This window comes from Vombatus ursinus, unplaced genomic scaffold (assembly GCF_900497805.2).
Source record: "Vombatus ursinus unplaced genomic scaffold, bare-nosed wombat genome assembly UNPS02009918.1, whole genome shotgun sequence".
NCBI classification, from domain to species: domain Eukaryota; kingdom Metazoa; phylum Chordata; class Mammalia; order Diprotodontia; family Vombatidae; genus Vombatus; species Vombatus ursinus.
The window spans coordinates 1,386,890-1,404,138 of NW_020949696.1; the positions used below are offsets into that span (position 1 = coordinate 1,386,890).

General features: G+C 45.7%; 1 protein-coding gene across 1 annotated transcript; it reads right to left on the reverse strand.

Annotated features, from left to right (window-relative positions):
* Positions 1-383: 383 nt before the first annotated feature.
* On the reverse strand, positions 384-14,747 carry LOC114036573 (putative protein TPRXL). The gene is made up of 5 exons (XM_027853121.1): positions 14,720-14,747; positions 5,830-6,180; positions 1,599-1,961; positions 1,095-1,239; positions 384-650 (listed from the first exon to the last, which is right to left on the reverse strand). Exons 1-4 carry the CDS (start codon positions 14,745-14,747, stop codon positions 1,205-1,207), a joined length of 777 nt encoding a protein of 258 aa, XP_027708922.1. The 3' UTR covers positions 384-650; positions 1,095-1,204.
* Positions 14,748-17,249: the final 2,502 nt, after the last annotated feature.

Below are 17,249 nucleotides of genomic sequence, written 5' to 3' on the forward strand. Positions count from 1 at the left end.
ATCTTATTATTAATGTTTTAATTAGTGCAAAGAGTGGAAGGGCCTTCCCCAAGGTCACATAGCTAGTCACAGGCAGAGCAGAAATTCAAACCCAGGTTTTCCTGATTGCAAATTTGCTGCTCTTTCCCCGCCCCAATACACTAAGTTCCCCCTTACTCTCTAGGGCCAAGAGTAAGGTGATGATTTTCCTGGGAATAAGAAGAGGTACAAAGCACAGCTTCTTGACCCCAAAGCCCTTCCCACCAGAGGGGAGAGTGACCTAACTCAATATAGACTGGCCCCCTTCCTTGGTATGGAGATGCTCAGGTAAAATAATAATTATAATAATGATAATAGAATTTATATAATGCTTTAAGGTTTACAAAGCACTGACTTATCTCATTTAATCAAAAGTCAAAGGTGAGGGATCCCAACTTTAGCAATAGAGGTGGGTGGAGTAGGGTGATGCCAGTTAAAGGATCCAGGGTGAGCCTCTGTCTCATTTCAGTCTTCATTTTATTCAGTGACAGGCAACAGTATCCTTATGGGAGGGGGTGGAGGGCATGGGTGAGCAGGAGCTGTCCCAACAGCCCCTCAGAAGCCACCTCCGTTGCCATCTGTGGTCACCGAGGGGGAAGTCTTGCAAAGGGTGATTCCTATTGAACAGTTTCCTGAAAAACGAAACAAAACAGGAGATATTCAGGTGGGAACTGCCCCCCTTGCAGTGAGGAGGAGGCAGGGAGGACTAGGTTTGGGGGTTCGTTGGAGCCACCAACGCCTTAGGCCAGCCAGTCTCAACCTACTCCTCTGGAATTCTCCCAGAGTGAGCTGGTATAAGGACAGGAACAAAAGGGGAAATGGAGAGGAAGAAGGGGAGAGGAAAGAAGGGGGCAGAGAGAGGGGTAGGAAGACAGAAGACGAAAAGAGGAGGGAGAGAATGGGAGAGGGAGAGAAAGAGGGAAGGAAGGAGGGAGAGAACGAGTGAGGGAGAGAAAGAGGGAAGGAAAGGAGGGAGAGAATGAGGGAGGGAAAGAAAGGAGGAGAGAGAGGAGAGGGGAAGGAAGGAAGGGCTCATCATACAGGAATCAGGGTGATCTTTCCTCAGAGGCACAGACCATGGACATCTTATCCATCTTCTCAAAGCTTCCCATATTCTTCCGGCAGTATTTCACAGCCACCACCATAGAGCCCAGGACCAGAACGGATACCAACAGGCAGACCACAATCACCACAGCAGGATTACGCTGGGTCCCCCTGGGGCTGGAGTGAGGAGGAAAATTCCCAGTCAAGCTCTTCCCTTCTCCCCATCAATGTCATCCATCCCTCCTTCCCCCCATTGCTGCTGCCCCTGCAGGTCCCTTTGAATAAGGTAAGGGGGTGGGGAATAGAGGGAAGGCTACTCAAGCAGAGGAGCGTACTCTGGAGTCTAACCCACACCTTCATCTCTCTTTCCTTAGATCAACAACCTTCCCAGCAGAGCTCACTTCTACTCTGGCTGCCCTGACACCTGCTTGAGTTCCCACATGGCAGCAGCGCCACCTGGTGCCCTTCCAGATGATGACCAGCCTCTCAGGTCAGCCTGACTGAGAGGGGGTAACCCAACAAAGCTGGACCCTCACCTGAACTGGCACTGATCACCGGCGTGGTAGACCCCTCCTCTGGGGTTGTCATACTCGTAGCAGCAGATGGATCTCCAGAGAAGGTGTTGGAGTTTGGGGAGGAGCCCTCCAAGGTAGTTGGGGAGACGGGTCGGCTGGTTTGGGAGGTAGAGTCACTTCGGGAGGAGGTGGTGGACTGGGAGCCACTGTGGCAGGTGGAAGGGAAGGGACATGGGGAGCCACTGTCAGAGGTAAGAGGGGAGGGGGAGACACTGTGAGAGGTGGAAGGGGAACTGGACTGGGAAGTATGGGAGGGGGAGACACTGTAGGAAATTGTGGGGAAGCTGGTAGGAGAGGTGTTCATGGTAGTTTCAGAAGAGCTCTCTAAAGAAAGAATGGAGAGAATGTGGTTGGTTTTTCATATCAGAATACTAAATCCTCATGGGTTAGAAATATCCCTTTCTTCTCTCCAACCCCCACAAGGAAACTGAGAGTTCCAGGCTCCTTCTTCCTATCCATTAACCCTTTAAAATAGAGGGAAGAGTCCCTGTCCTAGGAGATGGGTTAGCCCTTTGGATCCCTGGTCAAGATTCCCCCTACACATGGCAAAGTTGGAAGCACAATTGAGGGATAATAGAAGGCTTCCTTCAAACCCTCACCCTCAATGTTCTTGACCTCTGGCCTGTCAGGGTGGTTTCATAAGTTTTGTGGTCCCAGGAATCATAAAACCATAGAGGGCCCTTAGAACCCAGAATATCAGAGCTGGGAGGGCCCTTAGCACCCAGGATGTCAGAGCTGGGAGGGCCCTTAGCACCCAGGATGTCAGAGCTGGGAGGGCCCTTAGAACAGCATCAACGATGGAAAGAACCTTAAATTCACTTGAGTCACAGGGTAAGGCTTTTGTCACCCTACTGTAAAGGGAAGCCCTGAGCAGTCAGGAGTGAAAGGGACAGCAATCTTGGCCAACTTTACTATTTTGTGGTTGGCTGGTCTCCTTCCATCTCGCCCCACCCTGTTAGGGAACTCCACAGGTGGACCTGCCCCAGGGCGTGGGTGAGTAAATATTTCTTTACCTAATTAAATTCAGCTATTTCCTTTCTTGAGCCCTGGCACGGCTCCCCAGACACCACTTTGCTCCCAGACCTTAAGGAGCGCAACCTGGCCAGGTGTGTCTTCTAAGCGCTAATAAATAGTGAGCTAGTCTCTATATGACACTTATCAAAGTTTACAAAGGTTTACAAAGCACTTATCAAAAACACTATCTAGGTGGCACAGTGGGTAGAGCACCAGTCCTGGAGTCGGGAGGACCTGAGTTCAAATCCAGCCTCAGACATATAATACTCACTAGCTGTGTGACTCTGGGCAAGTCACTTAAACCCAATTGCCTCACGGAAAAAAAAATACTATCTCAGGGGCAGCTAGGTGGCACAGTAGATAGAGTACCGGCCCTGGAGTCAGGAGGACCTGAACTCAAGACTGACCTCGGACACTTGACACTTACTAGCTGTGTGATCCTGGGCAAGTCACTTAACCCCATTGCCTAGCAAAAAAACAAAAGTAAAAATATTATCTCATGTGATCCCCACAACAACCCAGGGAGATAGGTGCTGTTATTTTTTTTTTTTTCATTTAAGGTCAAAGTGAGGCAGGCAGAGATTCATCGACTTGCCCAGGGTCACACATATAGAAAGTGTCTTCAGACAGGATTTAAACTCAGGTCTTCCTGAATCCAAGCCCAGTGCTGTATTCACTGCAACAGCTAGCTGGCTAAGGTCCAAGGATCTGGCTGAGACTGCATGGTTCTCTTGAATTAGCACAGGGACTCTGCTTCTCCTCCCCATCAATCTTCTCTCTTTCTCCCTTTGCCCTCTCTGCCACCCCCCCAACTATTTTACCTTCCATTGCCAAGCAGCCGGGAAACAGATCTCTGGATTCATAAGGTTCTGTCAGGAACAACTGAGAGTCCTGAAGCACGGATTTATTTTAGAAAGGGGGAAACTGAAGCCAAAGAGGGTGACTTGTACAAGGTCACACAATGAGCTCTTTGAGCAAATAGCTGAGCTGGGACTTAGAACCCAGGCTTCCTATCCTCCAAATTCAGGGCTCTGTCCACTGGACCACATGGTTTCACTCCCAGCTTCCCCTAACTCTCCTAAGTGATTAGGAATATATCTGTAATCCATGAATATCTAAGTCTTTTTTTATGATTGCTGACATTTAATAATAATAATAATAATAATAAATAATAGCTAGCATAAATATATATATATAGTACCTACTATGTGTCAATCACTGTACTAAGCACTTTACAAATATTATCACTTGATCCTCACTAATCCTGGGAGGAAGGTACTATTATTATCCCCATTATACAGGTGAGGAAATTGAGGCTTACAGAGATTAAGTGACTTGCCCAGGGCCACACAGGCAGTAAGCATCAGAGGTGAAATTTATACCCAGGTCCTCTGACTCCATGGTCAATGCTCTTTCCACCTGACCATGCTGCCTCCTGGTGGAGGAACCACCAATGGACAGAGGGGGGAAACACTGGAGGACCTACCAAGAAGCCAGTGAAGGCACAAGGCAATGTGCTCTGCCCTGAAACTCTCTGGTTCCCTATTGCCTACGGACCAAAACAGAAATTCCTTAACCTGGCATTCAAGGCTCCTGCTTTAATCTCATGCTACTTCCCTTCAAGAAATCTACACCCCAGTGACATAGGACACTGCCTTCATACAGCCATAAGCCTCTTCTTCACCCGTTGAAGTCTAACCCCAGCAGCTCGGGTGCTATCTTCACTGCAAAATCAGCCCTAACCCTTCTCCCGGACACCTCACTGCAACCTCTAGCCTCCAGCCGCCAACCAAAGGAGCTCTCTTCCGTTTCACCCCATTCCTAGAGCAGTCTCCAACTCCCTCCTTTGCCCTTCCTGCACTTATCAGGTTATCTATGGACACCTTTGTAACCAGAGCTCAGCCTAGGACCATGCACATAGAAGTCACTAGAGTTACGTTTGATGAGAAACCAACCAATGGGTAAGCATATTGACCAAGCTTTGCCCCAGAGAAAAGAGGAGAGTCTTCCACATTTGGGTGTGTGTGTGCAAAGGTATGAGAAGGGCTATGAATGTGGAATATTCTATGTAGAGTCAAACTTGGTCAAGATGGTGGTTACCTTTCCTGACCTGCTTTTTTCCTCTTTTTAATTATTTGTTACAAGGGGTGGCAGGTTGGGCAGTGGGACATGATGATGGCAGTGACGATGATGATGGTGGTGATCATGTTAATTTTGATGATGATGTTGATATCACCCACTATCTAATCAGCCATTCCCTGTAACAAAGCTAATAACAATAGTTAGCATTGAAGGTTTGTGATTTGCAAAGCACCATACAAATGTTTTTTCATTTGGTCCTCACAGCAACCCTGGGAGGTAGGTGTTATTATGATCTCCATTTTATAGATGAGGAAACTGAAGCAAACAGAGGTTAAGTGACTTGCCCAGGGTTACACAGGTAGTAAGTGTCTGAGACTGGATTTGAACTCAGGTTCAGTCAAACCCGACTCCAAGGCCAAGGTTCTATCCATTGTGATACCTAGTTGCCTCTAATATTCAGAAAAGAGGATGATGTTAAAAAAAAGAAGAAGATATCAATAGAAATGAAAAACCAAAACAGAAAGAAATACTTGCTGAGTTGGAAGGAGAAAACAGTTTGGTGCTTACCTAACAAACGTGAACAGTTAAGTCTAGAACCAGGGCAAGATCCAGGACGTCATAGTAAGCAGAAATAAAAACTAGAAAATCTGATCCACTAAGAAACGGGTAGATGGCATGGGACAGGTGATTTCTAGGTCCCTTCTAGCTCTCAGTTTGTGAGTCTAGGTTGGCCAAGTCTTGGGGGAATGGCAGCCTGTCTTGTGCCATTTAGGATGACAGAAAGAAAACGATTTAAATTGCAATAGCCAGTTGTTCGACACCAAGCAACACACTTCCTGGAGAGGGTTCACAAGTAGCCAGGGAAGCTGCAGACATTTTAAAGAAAGTCTGCCTTGGGAAAGGAAGAAGGACGAGATGAAGTGGGAATGATTCCTTCTACATCATCTACATTTTGTGGGGTGGAAGGAACGATGCGAGGAGTGGAGGGACATCTCTGGCAGGCTAGGCCAGACCCCTACTCTCGCCCTAACTGCTAACCCTTCAAACTGCCCAAGGGTCTAGCTAAGAGAGGGCGCCCCCAGTTCCCAGCCCCTACCTCCAATTTCCAGGAGAGCAGCAGCAGGGCGAAGAAAAGAGGCCGGTCGGTCATGACTAGGAGAAAGATTCCGGCCGAGGCCCCAGCTGGGGAAGGGTTCCGAGCTCCCAGTTTCGGGATGCCTGAGTGCCTGCGGCGAGTTCCTCTTAGGTGAGCCACTTAACCCCCGGGCTCCAGCAGGCCCGCAGCCGCGCAGTCCCACCTCCCCACCTGCACACCTGCGGGCAGGCGCTGCCCTCTGGCGCCGGGACACCTCCTGAATTGGAGTGGGATGCAGCCTGGAGAGGTGCTGGTGGAGGCGGGGTTGTCCAGAGGGAGGGGAAGGTAGGGCGGGAATGGGGAAAGGCCCACCTGGGGGAAAGGGCGGAGCCAGAATTTCAGACCTACCCAGCCTTTCCTTGGAGGTGCCTGGGAGCTCAGCCTAGCCCCCTAAGAAGGAAGCGCGAGAGCAGCACAGCTGTAATAATTAGAGCAGCTCACTGCTTTAAGGGCTACAAAAGGACTTTCTTCACAAGGCCCCCCACCTCCTACTAAGTCCACTGAAAGCGCTATATGGGGAGGTGCAGGCCCCTCAGTCACCCACTAGGGGTGATTTTTAGGTATCCCATCTTTCAGGAATGGCCTGGGATCATAAACTTTGAGCTGAAAATGACCTTAGTTCATCCACTTAGACCCATTCATTTTGTTGTTGTTTCCTCCTGTCCAATTTTTAATATTTGGGGTTCGCGTGACAAAGATACTGGAGTGGTTTGCCATTTCCTTCTCCAGCTCATTTTACGGATGAGGAAACTGAGGCAAACAGGGTTAAGTGACTTGCCGTTGGTCACACAGCTAGTAAGTATCTGAGGCCAGATTTTAACTCAGAAAGACTCCAGGCAGGGCACTCCATCCACTGCTCCACCTGGCTGCCCTACTCACTTTACCGAGGGGAAATGACTTGTCCCAGGTCACATGGGGAGGTAATGGCAGAGTGTGAATATGAACCCAGGGCCTCTAGGCTCCAGTACCAGTAATTTTTTCCACCACATCACATTGAGTCTCTTATTTCCAACCATAGTTTCTCCCTCTTCCTGCTTCACTTCCTCTAACTCTTTAGGGCACCTCACCCTTCCCCAGGGAGGCCCTAAGAGGAACACTCTTACACTCCTGGAGCCAGATCAGGGAGCTTCACCATCTACTAGGGAAGACTTATGTATGCCTTCACCAGTCATACATCTCTTCTCCCATAGAGAGGGCATCTCTAGAGATAATCCAGGTCCCTTAAATATCCAAGGACTACCCAAGGGCTTCAATCCCCTCTAAGGCAGACCCAGGCCCTTCATACCCTCTGGGGAGGTACTAGGCTCCTTATAGCCTTTTAAGGTGCCTCATATACCCTAGAGAGATCATGGAGACCTCACACCCCTTAGGGACATCCTGGGCCCCTTGATTCTCCTAGGGACATCCTCTGGAGTTTCATGGGTCCTAAGGACTCTCAGGCCTCTTAAAAGGGGCAGCTGCTCTGAAGAGGATAGAGTGAGGGATCTGGAATCAGGAAGACGAGTTCACATCTGGCCTTAGATACTCTGTGTGACTGTGAGCAAGTCACTTAACCTCTATCTGTCTCAATTTCCTCAACTGTAAACTGGGAACAATATCGGCATCCACCTCTCAGGGTTGTTATGAAGATGAAATGAGAAAATATTTGTAAAAAAGGTTTAGCTGAGGGGGAGGGGAACCTGCGGCCTTGAGGCTGCATGCTGCCCTCTGGGTCCTCAAATGCCGCCCTTCACTTCACCTGAAGTTTGGATTCAGTCCAAGGGCTGCACTTGAAGACCTAGAGGGCCACATGTGGCCTCAAGGCCTCAGGTTCCCCACCCCTGCCCTAGGATATCCTGTATCCCTCACAAACCCTAAGGGTAGCTTCCAGTCCCTGGGGAGCCCCATTATATCCCTTAGAGATGGCTCCCGGCCCCTTATACTCTTAGGTTATTCACTGTGGGAGGCCATGGACTTCTCATAACCCCAGGGATAGCCCTGGTAGCCCCGTGCCTTTTAGAAAAGCCCTCTGCCATCCTCACAACAGTGAGACATCTTTAGGGCCCTGTATCCTTTGTAAGGTCATGCCTTTAACGGTTATCCTGGCTTCCCTTTGCACATTCTAGGAACCCCGGACCCCTGAAACCAATTTGCATGGTGGGTAGAGCACTGGCCACCTGACCTCAAATTCAAACCTGCTGCAGACACTTACTAACTGTGTGACCCTGAGTAAGTCACTTAACTTCTCTCCGCCTCAGTTTCCTTATCTGTAAAATGTACGAAATAGTACTACCTCATAAGGTTGTTGTTAGGATCAAATGCGACAATATATGTAAGGTGATTTGCAAAGCTTGAACTCACTATAAATTCTAGCTATTATTGTTATTTTCCCAGTGCCTTGTACTGCTCAGGGCCTCTCACAGTCGCAAGGGCTCTTAGGGATGGCCCACGTCACTTCCATTTTCCAGGGCCTGTAGGAACCTTCAAGGGATGTCCTTTGCCCTCTAAAACTCTTTGGGAAAATCTGGGCACCTCCCACCCTCTGCGTGGGCCTGGGCTTAATTCATATCCCTAGGGAAAGGTCTGTGCCCTCAGGCTACCTTGAGGACATACTAGTCTCTAAGGATAATGCTGGGCCCTTGTGTTCCTTAGAGATGCAGTAAGACCTTCACACAAATCTAGGACCAGCCCTGGCTTTATCACTTTCCTTTTGGGATGGCTCAGGTTGCCCATGTCCTCTAGGTATAGCCGTGGGTCCCTTACACCCAGAAGGATAATCCGAACCCCTCCCACTCCCTACAGACAACCTCAGCATCGCTTAGCTCACATAGCTTTGTCAGGCCCATTACACTCCCCAGAGACACCCTGAGCCCCTGAGAATACTCTGGACCCCTTAGGGTATCCAAAGCACCACTCTCCGCTAAAGATAGCTCAGGTCCTTCATCTCTATAGCGATGTCCTCAAAAGGAATGGCCACAGATAAAGATAGGAGGTGCTGGGAACGTAAGAGTTCTTGTTCTACCACCCACCCACATCTATCATTAGACAGTGATTCATTTGTCAGTCAGAAAGGATCTTAGAGTATTGAATTTCAAAACTGGGCAGGCCCCTAGCATACAAAATATGGAGTGTCAGAGCTAGGAGAGGCCTTAGAACATGGAACATCAAGATAAAACGGAAAGTACTAGACCTAAATAAAGTTAGGAGAGACCCGAGTTCAAATAGAAGCTTTACTAATTAGTAGATATATGAGCACAATCAAACCGAGTGACTTGACTCTCTCAGACTCAATTTTCCCATGTGTAAAATGGAAATATTAGCACTTGCAACTCTCCAGGGTACAGGGCAGGCATTGTTTTGCACTGGTGAAGGGAGTCTCCTCACAGGGTCTAGAAGGAAATAAAAGGCCTAGTCCAAAAATATTTATCCAATCTATTATGGGACTATGGCTTGACAGGACTGGAAAGGACTTTAGAAATCCTTGAGATCACTTGGCTCTAAAATGGAAACCAGGATAGGATTCGAAGGGAGCTGTGAAACCATGATACCATGACCACAAGGAGTGGGTGGTCAACCAATTGGAAAGTGGAAAGATGGGTTGTAGCATCCTACCCTCCCCAGAATGCCCAATAAGAGGCTTGTCTCCAACATAACTCTACCATCCCCCTTTGCCCATTGTGACTCAACTGTCCTACCCCACCCCCTTGCCTCCCAGATCAAAATGGGGCTGTGGTAGGCACCCCTCAGTGGATGGCTCAAAGGTAGCAGCTGGGTTGTGATTTGCATTGCAGATGTCATTCCATTACCTCTTTCCCCAAATCCACCCCTTTTCTGACCCTTATCCCAATCAAAGACACCACTATCCCTTCAGTTACCCAGGCTCACACAACCTCATGTCATCCTTGATCACTCCTCACCCAACATAGCCAATCAATCATCAAAACTTGTAGTTTTTACTTATAAAGCCCTTCTTTTATCTGTTACCTTCTCTATACAGGCATTCCTTAGAGATATTGTGGGTTCAGTTCTAGACCACCACAAAAAATGAAATATCGCAATAAAATGAGTCACACAAATTTTTTGCTTTCCCAGTGCATATACGCTGTACGTAGTCTGTTAAGTGTGCAATAGTATTATGTCTAAAAAAGACCAATATACACACCTTAATTAAAAATACTTTATTGCTAAAAAGTGCTAACCATCATCTGAGCCTTCATCGATTGTAAACCTTTTGCTGGGAGAGGGTCTTGCCTCCATGCTGCTGGCTCCTGGCTGAGTGGGGTGGTGGTTACTGAAGGTGGGGTGGCTATTTCTTAAAATAAGACAGCAGTGAAGTTTGTCGCATCTGTTGACTCTTCCTTTCATGAAAGATATCTCTGTAGCAGATGACGCTGTCTGGTAGTATTTTAGCCCAGTAGAACTTCTTTCAAAATTGGAATCAATCCTCTTAAACCCTATCCCTGCTTTGTAATTTTTATGAATATGTATTTCTATTATTAATTATATAATGATATATAATTATAACTTAATCAATTTTATGTAATATTATTTATTAATATTATTTAATATTGCTGTGTCTCAGAGAACAGAGAGGGAGAGAAATGGGGAACGGTAAGTTGATGGAGCAGTTAGAACACACACATTTTTCCGTTAAGATCACCATTTTATATGGGCATGGTTTGTGGTGCTCCAAAACAATTGCAATAGTAACATCAAAGATCACTGATCACAGATCACCACGACAGAGATAATAATAATGAAAAAGTTTAAAATATTGTCAGAATCATCAAAATGTGACACAGGGACACAAAGTGAGCAAATGCTGTTGCAAAAATGGAGCTGATAGACTTGTTCAATGCAATCTTGCCACAAAACTTCGATTTGTAAAAACAAAACAAAACAAAACAAAAAACAAACAAAAAACCCGCAATGTCTGCGGAGCACAGTAAAAATAAGTCTGTGCTAGTCACACAGCCACCATCTTGGTGGAGTGTGAATCTCTTATCTGGACTATTGCAATAGCCTCTTCCTCATTTCTCTTCACTCTAATTCATTCTCCACATAGCTGCCAAAATGATTCTCCTAAAGTATAAGTCTGACTATGTCACTCACACACTCAGTAAACTCTGATGGCTCCCTATTACCTCAATGATCAAATATCATTTCATCTTTTACCTCATCCTTTTTATTTTCCATTTTTGTATACAATGTACATAATTATTAGCACAGTAGTAGATCTATGGGGCAGGTAGGTGTCAAAATAAACAGGGCACTGGCCTTGGATTTGGGAGGACCTGAGTTCAAATATGGCTGTGTGACCCTGGACGAGCCACTTAATCCTGTTTGCCTCAGTTTCCTCATCTGTAAAATGAGCGGGAGCAGGAAATAGCAAACCACTCCGGTATCTTTGCCAAGAAAACCACCAATGGGTTCATGAAGAATCAGACAAGACTGAACAGCAAGAAGTGCATCTATAGACATTTTAAATAAATATATACATATTAGTTGCATATACTAAAAAACTTTCTACTGATAGGATGCCAAAAATGTTTGGAGACATGGCTAATATGGAAATGTTTTACGTGATTACACGTATATAACCCATATGAAATTGCTTACTGTCTTAGGGAGGGGGGAATTAAGAGAGGGAGAGAAGAAATTTGGAATTAAAAAATTTTTTAAATTAATGTTAAAAATGGTCTTTACACGTAATTGAAAAAAATAAAATACTATTAAAAAGTTTGGATATTGTCCATCCAAATAAGGGCTAGTTACCCCCCCAAAAAAAATTCTGCTCTATTTTTATTTTATGCATTTTTTTGTATTTTTAGAATTTCTTTTTACTGGCATGATTATATATACCATTTAACAAAAGAAAATTTTCACTGTCTGCATTTCTTTTCTGGCTCTTATTCCTTTCATTTCATGATTACTTCTGAAAATAATTTTTCAAGGTTTTGTGGTCCCCCCCACCCCCACCCCATGATCATTTAGCATTTCCTTGAATACCTCCAGTGAAAGAGAGCTCACTACCTCCCCGTGCAGCCTATTTGGGGGATGGTTTTCATTGTTACAAAGTGTTTCCTTTCCTCAAGCATCAATGTGCCTCTTTGTTACTTCTAACCATTCCTCTAAGTCCTGTCCCCTGGGACAGGCAGAACTCTTTCATGTAATAGCCCAGCAAATATCAGAAGATAACTAAAATACCTCCTTTAAATTTTCTGTTCTTCATGCTAAACATCCTGGGTTCCTTCATCTGATCTTTAGGTGATATGAGACATCCTGAGGTAGGTGGCGCCATAGTGCATAGAGCTCTGGGCCTGGAGTCGGGAAGACCTGAATCCAAATGTGACCTCAGACACTTACTCCCTGTGTGATCCCGGACAAATCATTAAACCTCTGTCTACCTCAGTTTCCTCAACTGTAAAATGGGGAAATAACAACACCTACCTCCCGGGGATGTTGTGAGATTCAAATGAGATAATATTTGGAAAGTGTTTAGCACAGTGACTGGCGTATAGTAGGCTAGCCAGCCAGTCAACAGCCATTCATTAAGAGCTTACTATGTACCAGGCACTTTTCTAAATGCTGAGAGTATAAATCCAAGCCAAAAGAAAGACAGTCCCCAGCTCCTTCAAGGAGCTTACATTCTTTTTTTTTTTTTTTTTGGTGAGGCAATTGAGGTTAAGTGACTTGCCCAGGGTCACACAGCTAGTAAGTTTCAAGTGTCTGGTATGAGAAAGGAGCTTACATTCTAATGGAGAAGACAACACATAAAAGAGAAGCTGAGAAAGGAGAGGGGAGTTGGGGTGTAGGGCCGGGGTGGGGGGAAGGTACTTCTTGGGGTGTGTGTGTGGGAGGGGAGGAAATGATGCAGAAATTCAGAGAATTTCAGCCTGCTAGAAAATGTCCGGCCTTAAATGGAGGTTCCAAGAGAAACCCTCTACCGTCTAATCAGAGGGAAGGGCCCCAGAGCCAGAGGGTACTGATAAGGTGGAAGGGAAGGGCTTCCTGAAGCATGATGGAGTCCAGAGGAGTGGGCATTTAATAAATGAAGTAGGCACTTAGTAAATGCTCATATCCTTTCGAAAATGTGATCCCAAGAAATAAAAGTATCTCTCCATTTAGGGTCTGACCAAGCATAGAGAGACCAATGGGAAATAGCCCCCTATAAGGGAAGGAGCATTGGCTCCAGAATCAGAAGGCCCAGATTCAAATGCTACTTCCAATGCCCACTACTGGTAATTTCTTGGGCAAGTTTCTCTACAATTATAGCTTTCAGTTTCCTTATCTGTAACATCTGGGAATTGGAGTAATTGACCTTTGAGTTTCCTTTCTGTCCCAGAACTTTCTGAATACAATGCATCTCTTTAACCAGACTAATATCGTATTGGCCACCATCTTGGCCTCACTATCATACTGGTGACTTCAGTTGGGCTTGGAATACATTGAAGTCCTCAGATCTTTTTCTGACAAATTGCCATCCAGACTTGTTTCCTCTTATATAAGAGAAATTGATTTTTTGAACCTAAGAGCACAACTTTTCATTTATTCTCATTCAAATTTGATCTTATTAGATTTAGGCCAGTATTCTAGCCTTCTGATATCTTCTTGGGATCCTGATTGTTATCTAACACCCTGGCTATCCCTCCTGGTTTTGTGATATCTGCAAATTTGATGAGCATGCCATCTCAAAGTCACTGATAAAAAATATTAAACAGCCCAGGGGTAAATAGATCCCTGGGACATTCCACTGGAGACCATTAATGAATACTCTTTGATTTTAGCCATTCAGTCAGTCTTGAATCTAATCAAACTATTACTAGGCCACATCTCACCATCTTGTTCATAAGAATAGCATGAGAGAATTTGTGTATGTTTTCTGATTTCAGAGCCTAATCTTTTTTTGTGAAAAGCTGTGTTTGTTCTGGATATATCCCTTCCTCCCACCCTTTTTTGAAATTGTCTATGCCTGGAAACTTTCATGCTAGAAATATCTATACCTCATGCACTCTCCATTATTGATAGATCCCAACTCATCGCTTCACAGGTGGGACATGAAACAGCTGTAGCCAAGGAAGACTCTTTCACTCTCTCTAATCCAAGAGTGGGGAACCTGCAGCCTTGAAGCCACATGTGGCCCTCTAGGTCTTCAAGTGTGGCCCTTTGACTGAATCCAAACTTCACAGAACAAATCCCACCCCCCTTTTTTTTTTGTTCTGAGAAGTTTGGATTCAGTCAAAAGGCCACACTTGAGGACCTAGAAGGCCACATGTGGCTTTGAAGTTGTAGGTTCCCTACCCTTGCTCTAACCCCTCTGGATCCTGTCTGTATCCTGGAGGTACTCTGTTGTGTGGGATGGACCTAAGTGTTCCTGAACCAAAGTAGAAGGGGAAACAGGAGTCTTTATTGGATACAGATGGCACTGAATGCTAAACTCTTACCCCTGGGGCCACGTCCCTCTCTTAAGACTTCTTCTGTGGGGTATCAGTAGGATTAAAGAAGGAATTAGATTATTCTAGGGTTGCTATATTATTATACCTCTAAAGGTAATGAGTTTGTATCTATTTGTGTATGAGTACAGAGAATGGGATTCCCCCCTTCCTAGTTCTTTATGTTGCTTCATGTCTTAATTAAATGCTTTCTTACTATGAGATTTATATGTGCCATGTAAGATCTGGTAATGGGGTGTAGAAGACAGGGGCTTAAACTGAGAATTGTATAGTTGACCACGCAAAAGAGCCACACTGACCCTAGGGATAAACAAGGGATTCCAGAATTACATAGGATTCCCATTCCCCATGCCACATTTCTCTGACTTTTACTGGGTGATCTCTCACATTATAGTGATTCTGAAGACACAGCAACCTACCTTGTAGGACAAGCAGCTGCTTGAACATCTTTGAATGGTGAACTGGGACTTGAGGCCAGAACTTTATCATTGGACCTGTGTTTCTGGTATAGAGGGCAGGCACCACCCACAGGTAAGATGATATGGCTACAGTCAGTTTTCCTGTTTTATGATGCACCTGTCTCTTACCTGGGCAGTGGAGGAAGGAAGACAAGTGGGTGAGCCTCTTTCATTGCCCACGTGCTTCTGGAAGAGGCAAAGAATGACTCGGTGCGATCTCAGCATTGGTCACCAGGGGGCACTCTGAGCTCAGGCTACTAACCCTAGGCCTCACCCCCTACACGAATAAATTTAGGCTACCAGTTTGCACTAATGGGCACATACTGGGAAGCATTCTCTTCTTCCTTACATTACCCACTTGGGTTCTATTCAACTTGGCCTAGGGTTTAAGGTGGAAAGTCAGAGCCCTTTCTGGACTACCCCACACCCAACTCCTGACTCACATTTGCCTTTGGGTTCCTTAGGTGACAATTCCACCAGGTGCAAAGTCCTTTGGCTGTGCAATCTTAAAACTTAATGAGTTTACTACCTCCAACAGTCAGAGAACGAACACAACTAGCCCAGTCATTTACTGAAATGGCAAACAGAACAGCAGTGACAAAACAGTGCTCTCATAAACTTCTCCCCAAAATACTTTCTGGTAGGGGCAGCTAGGTGATGCAGTGGACAGAGCACTGGCCCTGAAGTCAGGAGGACCTGAGTTCAAATCCAGTCTCAGACCAAACACTTGACACTTACTAGCTGTGTGACCCTGGGCAAGTCACTTAACCCCCAATTGCCTAAAAAAAAAACCAAACAAAAAAAAAAACTTTCTGGTAGACAGGCAGAGTCATAGGTAATACATGTGGCCAAGGCCTACCTCCACCTACCACACAATTCCTGTCTCTGATCTCACAGGATCCTAACGACCTCGTGCTGCTTATCCCCGGATGCTGCACTTATGTTGGCCAAATCTCTCCGTCAGGTTCCCTAGGCTTATTTTTCTCTCTAGCTCCCCTCTCTGCAACAACCCTCTCCTGGGCAAGGTGCCTCCTCTGCAAGGATGTACTGGGAAACGGTTAACAACCAGCTCTCCGGGGGACCGTGCAAGCACAGCACACCATTAAGCTTAGTTTGCATTATTAACATTTTCTCTGTCGCTTTCTTAAATCTCGACCAGGGTTCAGCAAACTAGAGCCAGGGGGCCAAACTAGCTGGCCGCCTGCAAGCTAAGCATGGTTTTAAAGAATGGTATATGTAGCTGTGTGACCCTGGACAAGTCACTTAACCCCATTGCCTAGCCAAAAACAAAACAAAACAAAAAAACAAACAAACAAACAAATAAAGAATGGTATATGGTCTAGACCAGTGGTATCAAACTCAAATAAGAATGGGGAAGGGGGAGAAGAACTGAACAGTACATACGGATTCCTGCTGCAGGTCATTGATTTTGTTTTAAAATTTATAATATTATTAAATAATTAAAAAATAATATTATTATAAAATATAATGTTTTATTGTATTTCGTAAAGTATGAGCATTGATGTTGCATTTGACACCTATGGTATGTTCAGTAGTGACCGATTTTTTCTTTTTCTTTTTTTTGTGACTGATTCTTTTTCATGACCCTATTTGCGGTTTTCTTGGCAGATATACTGTAGTGATTTGCCATTTCCTTGTCCAGATAATTTTACAGATGAGGAAACTGAAGCAAGCAGGGTGAAGTGACTTGCCAAGGGTCACACAGCTGGGAGGTGTCTGAGGCTGGATTGAGCTCAGGTCTGGCTTCCTGAACTCTGGACACCATTCAGTGCAGCACCAGCTCCCCTCCTCTGGTCTGGACAATCAACAAAATAATAAACCAAATCCCAGTTTGTAAGATTTCCAGGGTGTAAGTGCTAGGGAGCCCTTTGGAGCTGGCTTTGGTACACTCCTGCTCCTAGGGCTATCTTATCTGCTCTTGCTCTACGAGGGTATTGCAGAGAGGGGAGAAAAGAGAACCATCTATTCCCTCCCCTTGCTGCACTTCGCAAGGGAAGGGAAATCCATTCCTCCAGCAATGGAATCCTCTGCTCAGAGCCTTCCCTTCTATCAGCCACCAAACACTCCCAGTGTGGCTCGGTGAGTACTTTATCACAGAAGTCAAGACTGGGCAGTCATCTAGGTCTTCTCCCAGGCACCGCGGCTCGCCACTCAGCCCTGGAATCTTAGCTTCGATTCCTTGTCACAGATGGGGTGACATTCACCCCCACCCCTTTATGCAGCTGGTCTATTATCTCTTCATTATGTGCCTCTCTGGAGTGGATGGGATACCTCCTGGACTACCCTGCTGACCTGGTCTTCCATGGTTCCCCAAAGCAGCACAGTCCCTTGTTTTAAAGTGCCCACTCTCAGAGGGATCATTCATGAAATTTTGCTGTCCTCTTAATGTTTGCAGTTTCTAGCACCCACCCCCTTGCATTTCTAGGAGCTGGCAGGCACTACCTGCGTGGAATTAGAGGGGTTTGTGAAG

What these genes read in the sequence shown, in the direction of transcription:
- LOC114036573 (XM_027853121.1), bottom strand. Translation starts at nt 14,747, where the DNA reads ATGTTCAAGCAGCTGCTTGTCCTACAAG. An exon ending in GCAGCTGCTTGTCCTACAAG is followed by an intron (nt 6,181 to 14,719) that starts GTAGGTTGCTGT and finishes CCTTTCCCCCAG; the next exon opens with GTGGGCCTTTCCCCATTCCC. An exon ending in TGCTCTCCTGGAAATTGGAG is followed by an intron (nt 1,962 to 5,829) that starts GTAGGGGCTGGG and finishes TTCTTTCTTTAG; the next exon opens with AGAGCTCTTCTGAAACTACC.